This window comes from Astyanax mexicanus, chromosome 1 (assembly GCF_023375975.1).
Source record: "Astyanax mexicanus isolate ESR-SI-001 chromosome 1, AstMex3_surface, whole genome shotgun sequence".
Taxonomy (NCBI): Eukaryota; Metazoa; Chordata; class Actinopteri; order Characiformes; family Acestrorhamphidae; genus Astyanax; species Astyanax mexicanus.
Window position 1 is genome coordinate 90,039,528 of NC_064408.1, and position 17,686 is coordinate 90,057,213.

Sequence of the window (17,686 nt, forward strand, 5' to 3'; positions counted from 1 at the left end):
GCTTTATCAAACTATGTGTTTTGTGTTTGAAGTTTCACAATTAATAGTTTTATTTAATAAACTTTTAAATAAGATTATAATATTAATACGTACATACATACATAATACAACCCCAAATCATAAAACGTTGGGACACTAATGCCAATAATAAACAAATGCAGTATTTCTTTAATTTAAAATGACTTTTATTTAATTGCAGTATGAAGATATTTAGTGTTTTCTTAACTTTTTAACAGAAAGTTAACATTTGAAATGTTACCATCCCTTCTCCTTTTTTTCTTTACTAAATGTTTCCCATTTTCTCCCAATTTATCTGGCCAACTGTACCACCTATTTAGCTGCTACTCAGCTGTATATCCCCCAAAACACCAGGAGGGTGAAGACTAGCACATGCAAAGTCAGCCACAACCTCTTTTTGAACTGCTGCTGATGTAGCATTGCCGAGCAGCCAGTGCGGTTCCACACGGTTCCAATACATCAGCTCACAGACGCCTTGTGCTGATCGGCATCACCCTAGGAGTGATGAGGGGAAGGTGAGCCATCCACCCACTCGAAGAGAGCAAGGCCAATTGTTCTCTCTCAGGCCCCCGGAAGCTGATGGCAAGCTGTATGACCAGGATTCAAACCAATATATATATATAGTGGCAGCGCTTTAGACCACTGGACCACTCAGCACCCCTCACCTCTTTTTCCAACTTTTTAAAGTTTGGGACCAAAGATACTAATCAGTAAAATGTGTTTTCCTGTGTTATTTTGTCCCGTTCTTTCTAAAAACCCATCTTATGATGTAAGACAGTACGAGATATTGTTGTCTCCTTTCGTTCTTGTCGTTTTCAAAAATTCTCCACACAGAATACAATATGTTGAATATTAAATATCTTAGATATCTTAAATATCTTAGGTTCATACTGTTGGCAATCAAATAAAAAACAGAGGAAATGTAAGACACACTGTGTCATTTTTGTAATATTATGTGAGTAATATTTTGTGTATATCACTATTTCTCTACAGTGATACATTTGGGTTCATGGAATAGTGAGACAAAGAATGAATAAAACAATGAATACATCAGAGTAGATACATTATACATTAGATTTTACATACACTGTAAACCCAGAAGTTGTTTGAACTCAAATGGTTTAAGTCTGTTTTACATAAAATTGGAGATTTCTAAACAATACTCAACTATTTTGAGTTAGTTGAACATTCGTAAGCACATACACTTAAACAGAGATCTTTGATTTGAATCAACTTATAATAACTGAGTTTAGTCTGTTGCCATTATCAGCTTCTTTTCCATTGGTTTCTGTCACAATCTATTTGCATACTGGATGTGTAGGCTGTAAGAACAAGCATCAGAGCTGCAGTAACTCTACTTTTAATTCTTTACTGTTTTCTTTCATCTACTTTTCTATGAGTATTTAAAAAAATAGTTGGATGAAACCAGAAAGAAGACTAAATACAAGTTCAGGAAAATATTAATTTTAAATATATATGTATATGTATTTGTTAAGTTCATTGTAATTAAAAATTATATTACATGAACTTAAAATGTATTAGGTAATCAGTTACAACAAAAGTTTTACAGTGTATGATTCTGTAAGCTTACACAAACAATGTAAGTATACAAACTACATCATTATCAATAAGTAATAAAGTTCAGTGCACTATGATGAGCCTAACAAAGAGTAAGTTTGCATGTATTATTACTTCTATTATCAAATAAAGGTTTAAAAATCTGTTAACATGAATCAGTAACAAATCCTTTTAGCGAGAACATTTTGAGTTATTGATTTGTCATGGAAGAAGGTGTTGAGCTTAACTCAACCTTATTGCACCATCTCTACCAACTGGCAGCAGTGTATCAGGTTATATTTTAAGGGGTGTTCTGGTTTTATCAAAAAGTGTGAAAGTGGAAGTGTATTTTTCTTGGGGAGGACATGGAGGGGTAGAATAAAATGAATGAAACCACATACCTGTAGGTCCTGCTATATTATTTCTAAAGCAGGGTACAGTTCAAACCTGCTGAAACTGTTCTTTTCTAGTTTACACTGGGAAATGTTCGGACCCTGAGAGCTTAACCTGATTCCTGTGGGCACAACACTGACTATAGAATAAGACCTTAAGAAAGAAAAAAGGGATTTTTTATTCAGAACCGATTGCAGACTCTTTTTTTCAGCATCACTTCTTCACCCCGAGCGCCCGGATCAGCGGGACCCATCGAGAGCCTCGGCTGATGGATGAGGGCAATGCAGAGGTGATGGCCCTGAAGTCCTGAGGGCCATCATGTTCATCAGCCTCAGATGTTATCTCCATCTTCTGGATGATGAGCTTCAGCAGGTTGTGCTGCTTCTCCAGCACAGAGGAAATCTCCTTCAGCCTATGTTAACATACACACACAGTGACACAGTGACACAAAAAATATCTTATTAATGAAACTGCTGTAGAACATCAGAACATCTGCTGAGAAGCATTGCACACATTTAGGAAGCTGCGCCCATGAAATAGTAATGTGCCAAAGTCAGAGAGCATCTGACTCTTAAGGGGAATGGCAAGTAACCTGCTAATTGGTACGTGCCTTTTGCGTGTTTTAGGCAGTGCAAGGTGTACTATTCTCATCGTTATGATAGCAAAGACATGCTGACACCCTATAAATTAAGCTGCAAGGTGCACGGTTGATGGCTCATCTAAAAATCGTGAAAATAGTGTCCAGTGTGTGTGCTTACAGTTTGATGAATATCAAAACTGCAGAATTTGTAAACAGTCAACAGACATTATTGTGTGCAATACTGATGAATACAAGATATCTGTTTCTGATGTTTCATTTACTTTTTATTTTCTATTGATATAATCTTTTTTTTTTTTACTTTTTTTTCCAAACAAACTAGCATTTTAAAAAACATGGATGAGTTTTACATGTTGGTTGATATGTGAATTGTGGCTTTCTTCTTTAGTCCAAAGAACTAATTCAGCCGGGACGGTGAATTTCACAGATAGACTCTCACATACATACAAGACCACAAAATCAATAAAGTAATTATGCACACATCCTACACACTCCACCATAAGTTCATTAGAAATGCATAATAGACCTGTGCACATTAATGAATGGAATTATCTCTGCCTCACTTGGACTCAATCTGTCAATAACAACCAAAAGAAATGCCTATATATGCAATAACACACACGCACACACGCACGCACACACACACACAAACACACACTAACCATATGTCATGGTACCAAATGTCATGAACCAGGAACTAGTACAAGTATTTCATGACTTTATTTATTTGAGCTAAAGGACACTTAAAGCAGCACTAGGTAGGATTTCCTTGATTTTTTATCTTTTTAAAGAAGTAAAATTACAGCTTGAAACTCACTGCAGTGCTGCATTGAGGTATAATAGGAGGAATCACGGCGCTCTCGTGTCTGTGCCGGAGCTCCTCTGAGCTCAAACCAGACTCTTTAAGTTTTCCGAGGGGGGCGTGACCAACGCTCGCGAGAACTGCGACCTGCTTTCCGACCTTTAGATCTAACAGTTCTACAAGGACTACTGGTTCATTCTTTACAAACTAACATACAGACACTCTGGCAGAAGCTGGAAAGAGACCGAATATGTTTGTGAAAGCATATGGAAGTATGAGTTGTGGCGGTGTCTGAATTCTTGGCAACAAGGCAAGCTTGTTTAGTGCTGGGATTAGACTCTGTCAGGAATGTGCTTTGTTGTCTCTGCTCCTGTTTGTGATATCCTTGCACAGGATAGGAAATAATGCTTCTATCAGGAAGTTAGGGGTGGAAGTGGATGTGTCTCGGCTGTTTTTGGATGATGTTACACTGCTGGCTTCTTTGTACCAGGACCTTCAGCACGCAATGGTGTGCATTTGAGTGTGAAGAATGAAAGTTCCAAAAATGCTACATCAGTCCAGAGTGGAGTAGAAAGTGCTGAGCCAGACATCAAAGCTCTTAAAGTATCAGCCTATCAGTATATCTACTCTCACCTGTGGTTTGAGTAATGACTGAAAGAATGGGATCTCAGATACAAACAGCTAAAATACATTTTCTACGTGGCTGAGCTTCCTGTTCATGATTGAAAGCTTGGAAATTAAACAGAAGCTCAGTGTAGAGAAGAAGCTCCTTCAAATTAAGGAGACAGATGAGAAGGTTTGGGCATCTGATGAGGGTATAAAGGTTTGGGCACCTGACCTGGTGACATTCAACTAAGGAGACACTAAGGAAAACCCAGGACCTGCTTTAGAGATACTCTTCTGGCTGGCCTGGGAGCTCCAATGGATTCCTAGAAGTAAAGACTTTCAAGTAACAGACAAACCACACCCTGCCTTCTCACACCATGCAATAACACAGTGCTGAAGTGAGGACACTATAACAGATGATTTTATTATATTAGAGATTAGATTAAGACTATATTATTTATATCTAATAAGCTTTGCCTGTTTTTCTTCAGCCTTCAGTTTTTTTTCTGAGCTGATGAAATAGTAAAAAGCTGTAAAGAGCCAGCTGACTTCAAGTTAAACGTTTCTTTTAAAATAATGGAATTCGAGTATTTAATATAAACTCTAAGGCACGTAAATAAAGTGACTTTTGTGATATTGCTTTGCAGTTATCTCAGCCAAATATTAAAATAAAAAGGACTTAATTGGACAACCTATTAGATTTAGTAAATAAATATAAATTGAATCCTAAAATGTGAAGAAAATGCCTTGTTCATGTTTTAATTGTTTAACAATAATGCTTTAACACAGGACTATATAAATACCTCTTATGAAGCACTAGATGGTGCTCTAACACCATCAATTCTACCCACAGCCATGAGAAGAACAACCTGCCAATCAGCACCCTTTAATATCCAAACATTTACACTGACTAGAATCCACTGACTGTATCATATATTAACTTTTTTTCTGGTTGTGTGAATTTTTACACTACCACTCAATGAGCACTCTGGATTAGAATAAAAGTGAAGACCAAAACACTATAAAATAACACATATAGAATGAGCATTGACCTGAAAGTGATACAAACACTTTAACTAATCCTCTCATTATAATCTTTGGTAGCTCCTCTTTACATTATTGAAGATTTGCAAAGAACCAGCTTCAGGAGGAGAACACCTAGGATACTTTTTCTGCGCTGTACATGCAAGAAACATCTCAAACATCACACAGCTGAAACTATTGTGCACAGAGGAGAGCAGTAGATGTAGGTGACAAGAACCATATAACTGCCGGAATTTTAGCAAAAGCAGAATAGGAGACAAGGGGTCCTAATTATTTTTTTCTCAGAGGGAATTTCTATCATTTCATATAATTTTTTGTTAAATAAGTTATTGTTTTTGTAAAATGCCAATCACATCATTTATATCTAGATCAAATATTGGCCTGTTTATTTTTATAAACAAAAATTAAATATTTCATGGGGTATATTGTTGGCTTTGAGTCTCACCTGTATTTCTGCTTCATTATCTCTCTCTCCAGTGGGCAGCTCTTGCGTGCGTTTGTGTTCAGGCGAACCCGAACTTCAGTTTCTTCTCCGAAATTCCAGAACTGCTGAATCATCCCCTGCAGGGCAGGATTAATAATCCATTACTGCTTCTAGTAAGCAGGACAGTAATATTATTATCCACTTAAATAGAATAACAGTATGTGTAATTTCCTGCTGGACACAAATTGACATCTGCTGAAGCGGCAGATTCTTTCAACGGCTCTTTTAGCTTTTATTATGATAAAATTATAATAACAAACTTGATTGGATTCACTTAAACTGTAAAGTTCTGTACAGTCTTAATTCAAATGAAGTACAGATCAAATACTTAAGTAAATACTAAATAATTCTATGTGGATAGTAAACAGTTTGTAGTGAATACTAAACAATTGTGTGGATACTGTAATAAATCATATTATTAAAAAAAACAAAATGTTTGTACTTTGTTATTTGCCACCTCTGCAATAGAGTATAAATTTTCTATGTATTATATTAAAATGTATGAATACTGGTGTAAGAAGCTGTATATAATTAAGCAATAATACACTTGAGATTCGTGCTATAACATGTAATAATGGCACTGAAGTAGATCTGCACAGCAATGCCAAAATTATACGTTACGGCACAAACCTCAAGTGTATTATTGTGATTATACCACAGTTCCATTATCGCTGTTTGTTGAAAGATTTTGAGTTAAAGAGGATGAGAAAATACGATCAGTTTGGTTATAAAAACTGCGTGAGTTAAAATAGTTCCATTGCTGCACCGTTTGTAGCTGTGCTGTTTGGTTGGTAAGCGCTGCATCTTTGCTAGGTTAGCTGTATAAGAGTAATACATGGAGAGCTTCGGTTACAGTGCATTACCATCTGATAACGGCACTCATAGAACACCTCTCAGCCAATCACATTGCTGGGTCGGAACTAACTATGTTATAATATGGAGTTTAGAATATAAATGAAAAATATAAATGATACTGACCAAAACTTTTTCGCATTTCTTGTTTGGGTAGATGGTGATGCTGGGCTTGTCCACTCTCTTCATGTACCAGTACGGCAGCTTTTCCTCCAAGTTGGTATGAAGATTAATCTGTAAGACAACAGCATAAATGGTGTACATGAGCATCCCATAATGAAAATATGTCTTAAATTAGCAGTTTTCTTATTGCTGGAGGTTTTGCAGGATGTAAGGTGTTAAATGTAGTCTTGTTAGCTGCCCACCTGCATGGCAATCCTCTTCAGTGTTGCGTTCCTCTGCACCTCTGCTATATCTCCCACAGCCAAACCGATCTAACACAGCCAGATTGAGACAAATAGGTCCAATTTAACCACAAACACTAGCAAACAGATGTGATTTATAAAGAACAGACTGTACAAGTGTTTATAACGTTATTTAATTTGCACTACTGAAATTGTTGAACAAAAATATTGGAAGTAATAAAATAAACACAAGAAATGATTATAAGAATTGATAATAATTACCATCAGGTTCATGAGGAGGATGGGCATGAGGAGAACAAAGAGCACAAAGATGAAGTAGCTGATTTCAGGAAAGGCCAGCTGACCCTGTTCATACGCCTCCAGCAGAGTGTTCTGATAGTTCAGCTCTCCCACTGTCATCACAAACGTCTGAGCCAGAGACAGGCTGATGGAGTTAAACTCCACCTGAGCACAAAAACAATCAGTCAACATCATTCCATAGATTTTATAAAGTTTATTATATGATCAAGACAATTATTGGAAACAGAAAGCAAATAAAAGACATCTTTTAGACATCATAAAAGGCATAAGTGGATTCTTTATTAAAACATACATTAAGCTTTTTGGGAATTGCAGACAAGTTCCTTCATTTTTATAAGCTAAAAAAATCGTAGATAAGCTAACAGAATTATGCATGAAAGAAAACATTTAATTTCTCAGTCTTATCTGTACAGTGAAGCACTTCAACTTTGAGGCATTTGACTGAAATGAGCAGAATGTACAGTATAGCTGCCAAGAACCTGCAATTTTACAGTTAAAAGGGTGGTGCACTGTTTTAGTGTGCAGTGCTGCTTTTACTGACATAATCTAAATCGACAATTCATAAGAAGGAAACCTGTGACCTTTTAATTTGTAGTGCATCACAGAGGATCTATTGAAACCAGATTATTTTTTGGAAAGATATTGCCAACTGTGAAACATGGGGGCGGATGTGTCATTCTTTCGGATAGCATTAATTCACAGTTGAAAAGAAGACTGGGTAAAATACTGGATGCAAATGTCAAACTATTTGTGAAACTGCAGAAAAGTCAAAGAGAATGTCATAAAAACTCTGCATGGTTATATGTGTGTTATAATGTATTTTAGTCATGTATAAATAACTGTAGACTTATTTCAATGGACATAGTCAGTTAAAATTAGTTTAAAAAGTGTGTGTGTAAGTGCTGGTGTTTTAGTTTGTGATTAATTCTACAAATAAGTATTTTTAATCAAGAATTGATCAAATATCTTACTCGATGAAGCATCAGAGCGTAGAAGGACAAACCGAATGCCAGCAGGAGGAAGACGAACAGGACAATGGTGCTGATCAGCGTTTTTATAATTTCCCCAAACATCACCACGTAAATACCAAAACGCTCAAACCTGTCAGAAACAGATCAAAATATGATCATAGTATTCAGTATATTCGCTATTTTCTGTACTAATCATTTGTTCATGTATACTATTTATTGCATTTTATCTTAAAATAAGTTTAAGAATGTAGTCTTTACTCACAAACATTTTCATATAGGTTGGTGACTTTATGTTGATGTGCACCTGCTGTTCTCATGTATAATGTATTAAAAGTAATTTATTTAAATTTTCTCTAATAACTTAACTTTACCTCTGGAAGTAGAGTAGGAAGTTGATCCAGGCAAACAGAATGGCCAAAGCTCCAGCCTCCCAGTGCCATTTATTATCCACACTGAAGAACAACGGGATAACGAAAACCAGAGAGGAGATTGCCGAGGCCCAGTCCGACACATTGGTGGAGTCCATGAAGTAAATCAGACGCTGCAGGACATGATAAGAAACATATTAGAATAAAGAAAATGATGTAAATGTTTTTTAATGAAAGAAAAGGAGAAAGTGTGAGGAAACATTCTAAAAAAGTGAAATCAATATTGCCACTTACACTGATCAGTACCTATCAACAGTGCTCCAAGGAAGGACTAAACCAGTAACAGGGACATGGGTGTCCAATTCTCCTTGATGCTCCTTAATTTAACTTACAAAATATAAAGTATCTGCTGTATCCATAGTTACAGGCTCTGTGGAGTCCATACCTCAGTAAGATGATTTGAACAGCGTCAATGGGCAGGGCTAAGGTGTTGAAGGCTGAATAGGTGGATACATGTCAATGATTTTTGCTTTCGTAATGTCAATAACAATAAAATAACATCAGACTGATTTTACAGCTTAGTTTCTGTCGAAATAATGAACCCACTGTCTTGAAACATTAACACTCTTTCCATTCCTCATGACACCCTTTTATTCTCTTTTTAAGAAAAATGAGGAAAAATCTTTTTTTTCTGTGATATGGGTCTTTTAACACCACATTATTACTCCCTGAGTGACATACTGTACCGGTGTCCCTCAGTACAGTGCTTTGCACTGCGCAGTAAATCATAGAGAGTGTATTATGCTGTGTATGATGATGGCTCAGTTGTCCTCTGCAGGGCTCGGGTTTGAAGGGCTCTTTTGCACTGAGGGGAATTTATAGCCGAGGGCAGCGAGGGAGCGAGTGATGACGTGGCTCTTACCTGCTGAGCCAACTGCACCAGCTCTTTACAAATGGCGTACACGTTCATGACAAGGACCATGACAATGCAGACAGAGATCATGTAGCTTTGCTGAAAGAGAGAGAGAGAGAGAGAAAGACAAATAGAGAGATATTTTTAGAATTCAGGCCAGTGTTGACATTCATATGATTGTTACCTTTTACCTGCACAGAAATAATGAAATAATATAAAAAAAAGTTTCTAAGTATCTATCCACTTACCTGCATGCTAGCTCGAGTGTAAATACTTTGTGGTTTCCTGTCTGTTTGCTATCTCAAGTATAGATAGATAGATAGATAGATAGATAGATAGATAGATAGATAGATAGATAGATAGATAGATAGATAGATAGATAGATAGATAGATAGATAGATAGATAGATAGATAGATAGATAGATAGATAGATAGATAGATAGATAGATAGATAGATAGATAGATAGATAGATAGATAGATAGATAGATAGATAGATAGATACTTTATTTATCCCGAAGGAAATTTAGGCATCCAGCAGCAACAACACAATAAGAAACATACTCAGACAAATCAAAACACAGAAGAATAGAAAATATTTAAGGCTATAAAAAAAAAAAAACTAACTATACAAGGTAAGGATCTATCTCTGTTGCGTCTCTTGGTTTACTCTCTCCTTATCTTTGCCTTTCTGGTCCTTGATTTTGTTGGTTCTACTTATTATTGATCCTTGACATTGTATTTTGGTTTCTGCCTTAGCCTAATCCATGTTATATCTTGTTTGCTACCCTGTGTGTTTAACCTAGCTGTACTATTTACTATATCCTCTATTAACACATATTGTTGTTTCTTAGATATCTTCTTAGATACATTATATATTGATCTAGCTATCTACCTTTCCTATGTCATCTATCTATCTATCTATCTATCTATCTATCTATCTATCTATCTATCTATCTATCTATCTATCTATCCATCCATCCATCCATCCATCCATCCATCCATCCATCCATCCATCCATCCATCCATCTATCTGTACTTATATATCTATCTACCTACTAATCTATCTACAAAATTGCCTAGTTATTTACCTGCCTAACTAACTAACTAACTAACTAACTAACTAACTAACTAACTAACTAACTAACTAACTAACTAACTAACTAACTAACTAACTAGTTAGCTAGCTAGGTAACTAACTAACTAACTAACTAACTAACTAACTAACTAACTAACTAACTAGCTATTTAATTAACTAACTAACTAGCTAGCTAACTAGCTAACTAACAAACTAACTAGCTAACTAACTTACTATCTAACTAACTAACTAACTAACTAGCTAACTAACAAACTAACTAGCTAACTAACTTACTATCTAACTAACTAACTAACTAGCTAACTAACTAGCTAATTAACTAACTAGCTAGCTAGCTAACTAGCTAACTAACAAACTAACTAACTATATAAACCTACCTCACTATTTACCTGCCTAACTATATATTATTTCTATATACAGCGCTGGAAAAAATAAGAGACCACTTAAAAATTAGTTTCTTTCATTTTACCAAATTGAAAATCTCTGGAATACCATCAAGAGGAAGATGGCTGTTATCATTGTTTGCATTATTTGAGGTCTGAAAGCTCTGCATCTCTGCAGCCATTTCTCTTTTCCTGAAAATAAATGCTCTAAATAACAATATTTTTATTTAGAATTTGGGAGAAATGTTGTCCATAATTTATAGAATAAAACAACAATGTTCATTTTACTCAAATATATACCTATAAATAGTAAAATTAGAGAAACTGATTCATAAATTGAAGTGGTCTCTTAATTTTTTTCCAGAGCTGTATTTTCCCACTGCTTACTATATACCTGTCTTCTGAACTACTGACCTACTGTGTTCATCAAATTACATATAAATCCACATACTTATTGTAAATAACTGCTTACATAATGACCTATCTCCCTTTATACTTACATACCTGCCTACATATCTACCCTACAACCTACCTATCCACCCAACAACCTTTCTATGAACATACTTACATATACCTATTTATTCATCTTTAGATTTTCCTATATATTTATTTATATATTTACATATCTATCCCATCTATCTGTATACCTACTTACCTAAGTGTTCTAACACACATTTAAGCAAATGTGTTTGATATCTGCTATTTACATTAGTTTGAAACAGAAACAGTTCACATCATTATGAATTCACTGTACCCTTGAGAGGTAAAGGTTGATAAATAGGGTTCAGATCATAATGAACGTGACCACACAAAAGTAATTGGAGAAGGACAAGGTCACATGCATAGCAAGGTATATGTGGTGATGACGATGTAGAGCGCTATGAATAATGGCACTTAAAATGGACTTGTCAAAGCAAAACACATCAGGGCCAACAAGGCCAGGTGAATAATGGGTCATTCTGAGCCATCAGTTGCGGCTAATGAGATACACGTGAAGGGTAATGGTAAAGAGCTGACATCACTGAGACACTTTTAGAAACAAGTAAACTTTTTACTGCTTATGCTTTTAGCAAATTATTTAAAGAGAAATGTATGTAATGCATCTGCTGACGTTTAATATATACAGAGTGTCCAGTTAATGAGCTACACATTTTGTAGCAAATTGTAGCTACACTTGATGGCCATTTTATCAGAAACACCTACCATACAGGTGTTCTGAATAGATGTACAGTTTAGAGGCTGAGGCTCATCACAGGGAGCAGCAGAGAACCAACACTGATCAGACATTACTGGGGTTGGGGTTTGTCCTGTGCATAGCTGTGACACTGACATGATAGTATTAATAGTAAGTAGTGTGTGTGTGTGTGTGTGTGTGTGTGGTGCTGATTTAACTGTGTGTTACATAACAAATGAGCAACATCTCCCTACAAGTGGGCCACCACTGTTTAATGATATACAGTGTATATGAGTTAAGTTAGACGTTTTACATTTTTTGTTAATACAATATTTTTATATTCATATTATACTTATTTTAATATATATTGGACGTTGTACACTTTATTAAGGTTTTAAATCTTAGCAGGCAGACTTCCATTTAAGTATGTAGATTTTCCTCATACCTGCAGAGACCCTGACAGCACTTTATATTAACTCTATACATTTTTTGCTGCTTAATTTTGTTAAAGGCTTCTTAATTTGAATAAACTAGTGCAGGATCTTGTAAAGAGTGCGCTCACAAAATGTTTGAATGTCTGTTGGATTAACACAAAGAAAATATGACAGTATGACTCAAATTAATTACCTTTTGCATCTAAAAATGTATTGTTTTTTTTATTATTTTAACACAAATAACTAAGCTTTAAATAGCACTTACTTTTTGTAGTAGACACAATGTTCAAAATTCATTTGCATTCAAACTCAAATTTCTGCAGACAAGATATGATGTGGCATGGCCACTGGCCCACTCACTCACCATCAGTGTGTAGTCATTCCCTGAATGTGCCTAATGTGCCTAAATACTTACTTATTATGTATATTATATTGTGCATTTCTGACCTTGATGTTCAAGGCTGTATGAGCAAGTTACATTTCGCTCTGCTGCTGTGTGTCTTTATGTTGGTTGAATGCTACAATGACCGCTCATGAACTGGTACCAAAGAACGTCGTCATCATTTGTAAAATGTATTTGTTACAATACAATTCATGTAACTGTGTCAGTCCTGTCACTGTCTGTCTGCCTGCTACAGACTCTAGTTCTCTCAATAAAGACTTAATTTTGTAGGATACACCTGCATCTATTCTCCCGGAAATTCCTGAACGCTTCTGTGTTCTAGCTCGCCGGCCTTCTAATTAGTTCACGTGTCTTTCCTTGTATAAATAGCCCCAGTTTGAGTTAATCTGTGTCTCATAGCTCTTCTACTTGTGTTTCTTTCTTTTTTTTTTTTGACCGTTTGTTACTGACCTCTTTTTTGCCTTGCCCTTTTGATTATACTCTGGATTTTTTGTGTATAACCTCCTTGCCTGCTCAGTCTGGTATGGTGTTTATATATACTGCCCTTTGGTTATTTATCCTGCCTGTCCCTGACTATTCTTATAAGTTTAACCCTTTATTTAATACACTGTGTGTTTAGTATCCACACCTGTCTGTCTTGTGTTTGGCCTCCATGACAAACTGAAATGTAGAAAATATATAAATATAAAATTTAATTCAAATAAAGCAAACCAAATTTGGCTGTGTTAGTATTTTTATACATATATATATATATATATATATATATATATATATATATATATATATATATATATATATGTTATTCAGTTTTTCTGTTTTTAGTTATTTGGAACCACTATCCATGATTAAAATAAGCTATTAAATCAAGCAGTGATTTTGAGTGTATGCAGAATGTTTTACTATTCAGTTAAGCTGTTACTTATTGTAAAAATGATCAGTAGACTATTTGGCTAGCAAATTAATTCATAGTGATAGGATTAAAATTAGCATTATGGCTAATAGCCTCAGAATGGAGAATACACAACATGGTACACAATATTCTCCTACCTATGTGATATGATTCAAATGTAAATTTGCTCTGGATAAGAGCCTCAGTCAAATGACATAAATGCAAATGCTGATAGGCCTGCCTTGCCTATGGAATAAAAACCACCGTGTTGTCATTTTCATAAAGCATATTTGACCTAAACTCCTCTAAACCAACCACAATAACTCAGACACTTATATCCCCCCATTCATTTTTTATCAATAAGCATCACAGGCTGTTATTTCTCAGTCAAAACCACCCCAGTCAGCATCAATACTGCCTCACACAAACACTCTCACTCTTTATGGAGTGAATAATGCATGATTTTCTTTCTTTTTCCTCACAGAGCCTGAAGAAAGCGGTGTATACAGAGTGCTTGTCATGCTGTGTGTTAGGCGGTACCGTTCTGAAGGAAACAGAAGCCATGGTGACGGTGGTGCCGTTGACGGAGGTGTTCTGGGTGGGTTTGAGGTTGATGATGAGGTATGTGAGGGGCAGCAGGCCCAGCAGATACACGGCCAGATTGAGTAAATGAACTTTACTCCCGTATGCTTTCCTGACATGGGAAAAAACACATAACCATTAGAACTGCAGTGCTTTAGTGTGAAGTTTAAACAAGGGTTCAGTCATAAATCTGATGAACATGATTGATAACTGAGCACAGATGTAGTCCATCAACCAAGACCTGTTTTATATCTACGGTGAGCTTCTTAAGTTTACAATAAGAGAAACTATGCTAAAGGGACTTTTTAGACAGTAATCAAAATTTCCAATTGTTTTACCCGTGTCGGCATAGCTTTTAAAACATTTTTATAGAACAAACATCAGATTTACCTTAATTTGATTTCTTATTAAACTGTTGCACCATGATGCTTAATTTTCTTTTAAACATTGACCTTTGGTTTCATATGGAAATGCTGCTTGTACCATCTAGTCGTCACATAACATTACACTCAATTGACTAAAAAATAAGGCGGAAATCTCAGTGAAACGTTTCTACAGCCAGTCCAGACACATGGAAACATGAACCAGGCAATGTTTGAAACTAGTTTATTTACTAATTGTAGAAAAAAAATGTTATTGGATTAATTGTGTAAATGGCAAGGATGGTGACATGGTGACAGACCACACACTAAAGATCTGGGAGAAGTATCCTTCTATTCAAGTCAGACATGACCAGACAGAGCATTATAAAAATAGTGCAGTGAATATAATGGTATAATAATAGTCACAATAGTGAAGCAAGTTGTGGAAAAGGTTATATGCAGATTTGGAGTAAAAAGCAGATGTAAATACAATAGAAAACATTATAAGCAGTAAAGTGAAATTTAATTTAATAGCACAAATAATCATAGTGTATTAAATAGGTAAAAGTAAACACAGTAATTATTACCAGCTTGGGGTTAAAAGTCTAATGTCCCAAAACTCCTGCAGTGCTGAGTTTCACTTTAGAACTGCACTGGAACTTCTCAGTACATCCTGCACCTCTATCAGCACAGGAGCTGAAGTGTGTTAGACATTTTGTGTGAAATAATCCATTACAGCTCCAGAGGTGTGAGAGGAGTGAGCTACAGTAAAGCAGTCCTTTACCTGCCCTAGTTCCACTCTGGCACTGCTCCAAGGAGCACTTCAGAAGCCAAAAGTGGTGCTTCTACTGTATTTCAAAGAACCACCAGTGAATCTGAGGAGGCTCTTTTATGATTTTATGGTCAAAAGTGGTTTCTGTACACTATTAAAACAATGCCACAATGAGATTTTGGAGAGCAGCCATAAAATAACTATGTCTTTTCCCATAATGAGCTATGTTTAAAATGTAGTAATGTAAAGGTTTTAAAGCAAGTCTTCTTTTAACCTTTTTGGACTTTTTTGAAGTTAAAATATCTCCACACCTCATTTGCAAAAATTGCTCATTAAAGGTTTTTTAAGGGAATCAAAAGTGGTTCTTTAAGGGCTTCTTGGGGATTCTCTACAGCAGTTCCTCAAAAGAACCACTATTGTATCCTCAGGTGCTCTGTAAAGCACTGCCATAAATGTTTCAATTGTTTTCTGCAGTGGTTATTTAAAACAATGTCATAGGAGAACCTACTTATTTTTTTTGTGGCAGTGGTCTCTGTAAAAGTGCATTAAGCAGAGTAATTACCAGACATTACTAAAATACCAGACTTGAGTAAAAGTACAAGAGCTCTTTCAAAAAAGTGACTTGATTAGAAGTTAAAGTGCTTTTAAAGCTCCACACTCAAGTAAAAGTATTTTTTACTTAAGTATTGCAAGTAATTTATTCCAAAATTACTACTAAAGTACTGAAATTGAAAGTAAAGAACTATATTTTGTAGAAATTACAGATAACAGTCAAATGTTTGCAGAGTAAAATGCAGAATTTTAAGATCAGTTTGTGTGCTTGATTTGCTCAATGAACTAAATCAAACCTGTTGGAAGTGCAGAGGGGTAGATGCTCTGGCTTTAGTGATAATGTGGGTTTTGTAATGATTCATCAAATTGAAAATATATTGTGAAGTAAAAGTGGAAGTAGGAATAATAATAATACAGTAAATACAGTTACAGCATTTCAGTACTTAAGTATAGTATTACAGTAGTACTACTGTTGTACTACTATAGTAGCCTTTAAACATATCTGGTAATTACAGTCTAAATCCGATTATAAGTGGTTATAAATGCTTTGATTCAGAAGTGGGATTATAGAGTAAAGTCTTACAGAAGTTTGAGGACGGTGGAGTGATATCAGCTTACCATTTCATCTCTAAGTATTTCTGACACACTGGATGAGTGAGGAGCTCGAGCCGGTTGTACTGCACCATCGCCTGGAGACATGAGAGAACTCAGTCAATAGCACAGAAGATAAACAAGTCTTTCAGCGAACAGCTCCAGGCTGTATTTGACTGACCATGATTACACTGCTTTACTCTTTAGAACATACGAAATCCCTTCATGAGCTCAAGGCTCGAGTTTTTCTCTTTTTCCTCCTTTTACTGAATGATTTATGAGATTTGCTGAAACTTGTTTTCCTTCAGAAATAAATAAAAAAGTGGAGGTGGGTGCTGAGGTATAAAGTGTGTTATTTTGGTGCCTTATTTTGAGACAGTTGCCTTGCCTTGACAGTCTATCATATGTTTCATTTTGGCAGGTCAGATAATTCAATGTCTTCTCAAAGTACCTAATATTTTAGCAGTGAGCAGGTTCACAGGCTAAAACCCACACAGACAGTACAAAAAAGAACATATTGGCTGAAGCTCTACAATTAAAGTTACTGATTTTTATAAGAAGGTACACACCTTCTAAGTTATTATGTATCTTAGCTCAGTTAAAAAATCTAAAATAAAAATAGGTGCATATGTGTTTGTATGTTTGTGTATGCATGTTTGCATAAATGTTGGTAAAATAATGTAGGTATGATTGGATGGAAGGTATGGATGGATGTAGATGTTTTGTTTTTGTAAGTTGTAAGTGTAAGTGTAAGTGTAAGTGTAAGTGTAAGTGTAAGTGTAAGTGAAATCTGATCTCAAGATGTTGTTTTTACATAATGTTAACTGCCTGTCAATGTGTGTTAATGGCAAACAAGCACAAAAAATATTGGTTGAAGCACTAATGTTAAGAGATGAGTTTTCTAATTATTGAATTTATGAATAAATATATAATCTTTATTAGTCCTTAAAGCCAAAAGTTAAACAAAGTTAAAGCCTAAAGTCTTGGTATCATGTTGTTTATTAATACAAATGACTGGTTTTATTTACTACCAGTGTGAACATGCCTCTACAGAATGGAGTGTTTCACAAAAAAAACTTTTAAGATATAAAATAAATAAATATATGTAGAGTATTTTTATTCTAAATGCATTATTTATAGGATTCACTTACTTAAAACATCCTTAAAATGTGTTTTTTT

General features: G+C 35.3%; 1 protein-coding gene across 1 annotated transcript in view; it reads right to left on the reverse strand.

Moving 5' to 3' along the window:
- Positions 1 to 304: 304 nt before the first annotated feature.
- The window catches only part of trpa1b (transient receptor potential cation channel, subfamily A, member 1b), a 47,901-nt gene continuing 30,519 nt past the window's right edge, over positions 305 to 17,686 (reverse strand). The window contains exons 18-27 of the mRNA XM_022684007.2: positions 16,535 to 16,605; positions 14,189 to 14,342; positions 9,281 to 9,370; positions 8,362 to 8,531; positions 7,991 to 8,120; positions 6,981 to 7,163; positions 6,720 to 6,788; positions 6,481 to 6,588; positions 5,464 to 5,579; positions 305 to 2,380 (exon numbers count right to left, since the gene is read on the reverse strand). Of these exons, the coding sequence (XP_022539728.1) occupies positions 2,182 to 2,380; positions 5,464 to 5,579; positions 6,481 to 6,588; positions 6,720 to 6,788; positions 6,981 to 7,163; positions 7,991 to 8,120; positions 8,362 to 8,531; positions 9,281 to 9,370; positions 14,189 to 14,342; positions 16,535 to 16,605 (1,290 nt within the window). The 3' untranslated portion in view covers positions 305 to 2,181. The remainder of the gene's footprint in view (positions 2,381 to 5,463; positions 5,580 to 6,480; positions 6,589 to 6,719; positions 6,789 to 6,980; positions 7,164 to 7,990; positions 8,121 to 8,361; positions 8,532 to 9,280; positions 9,371 to 14,188; positions 14,343 to 16,534; positions 16,606 to 17,686) is intronic.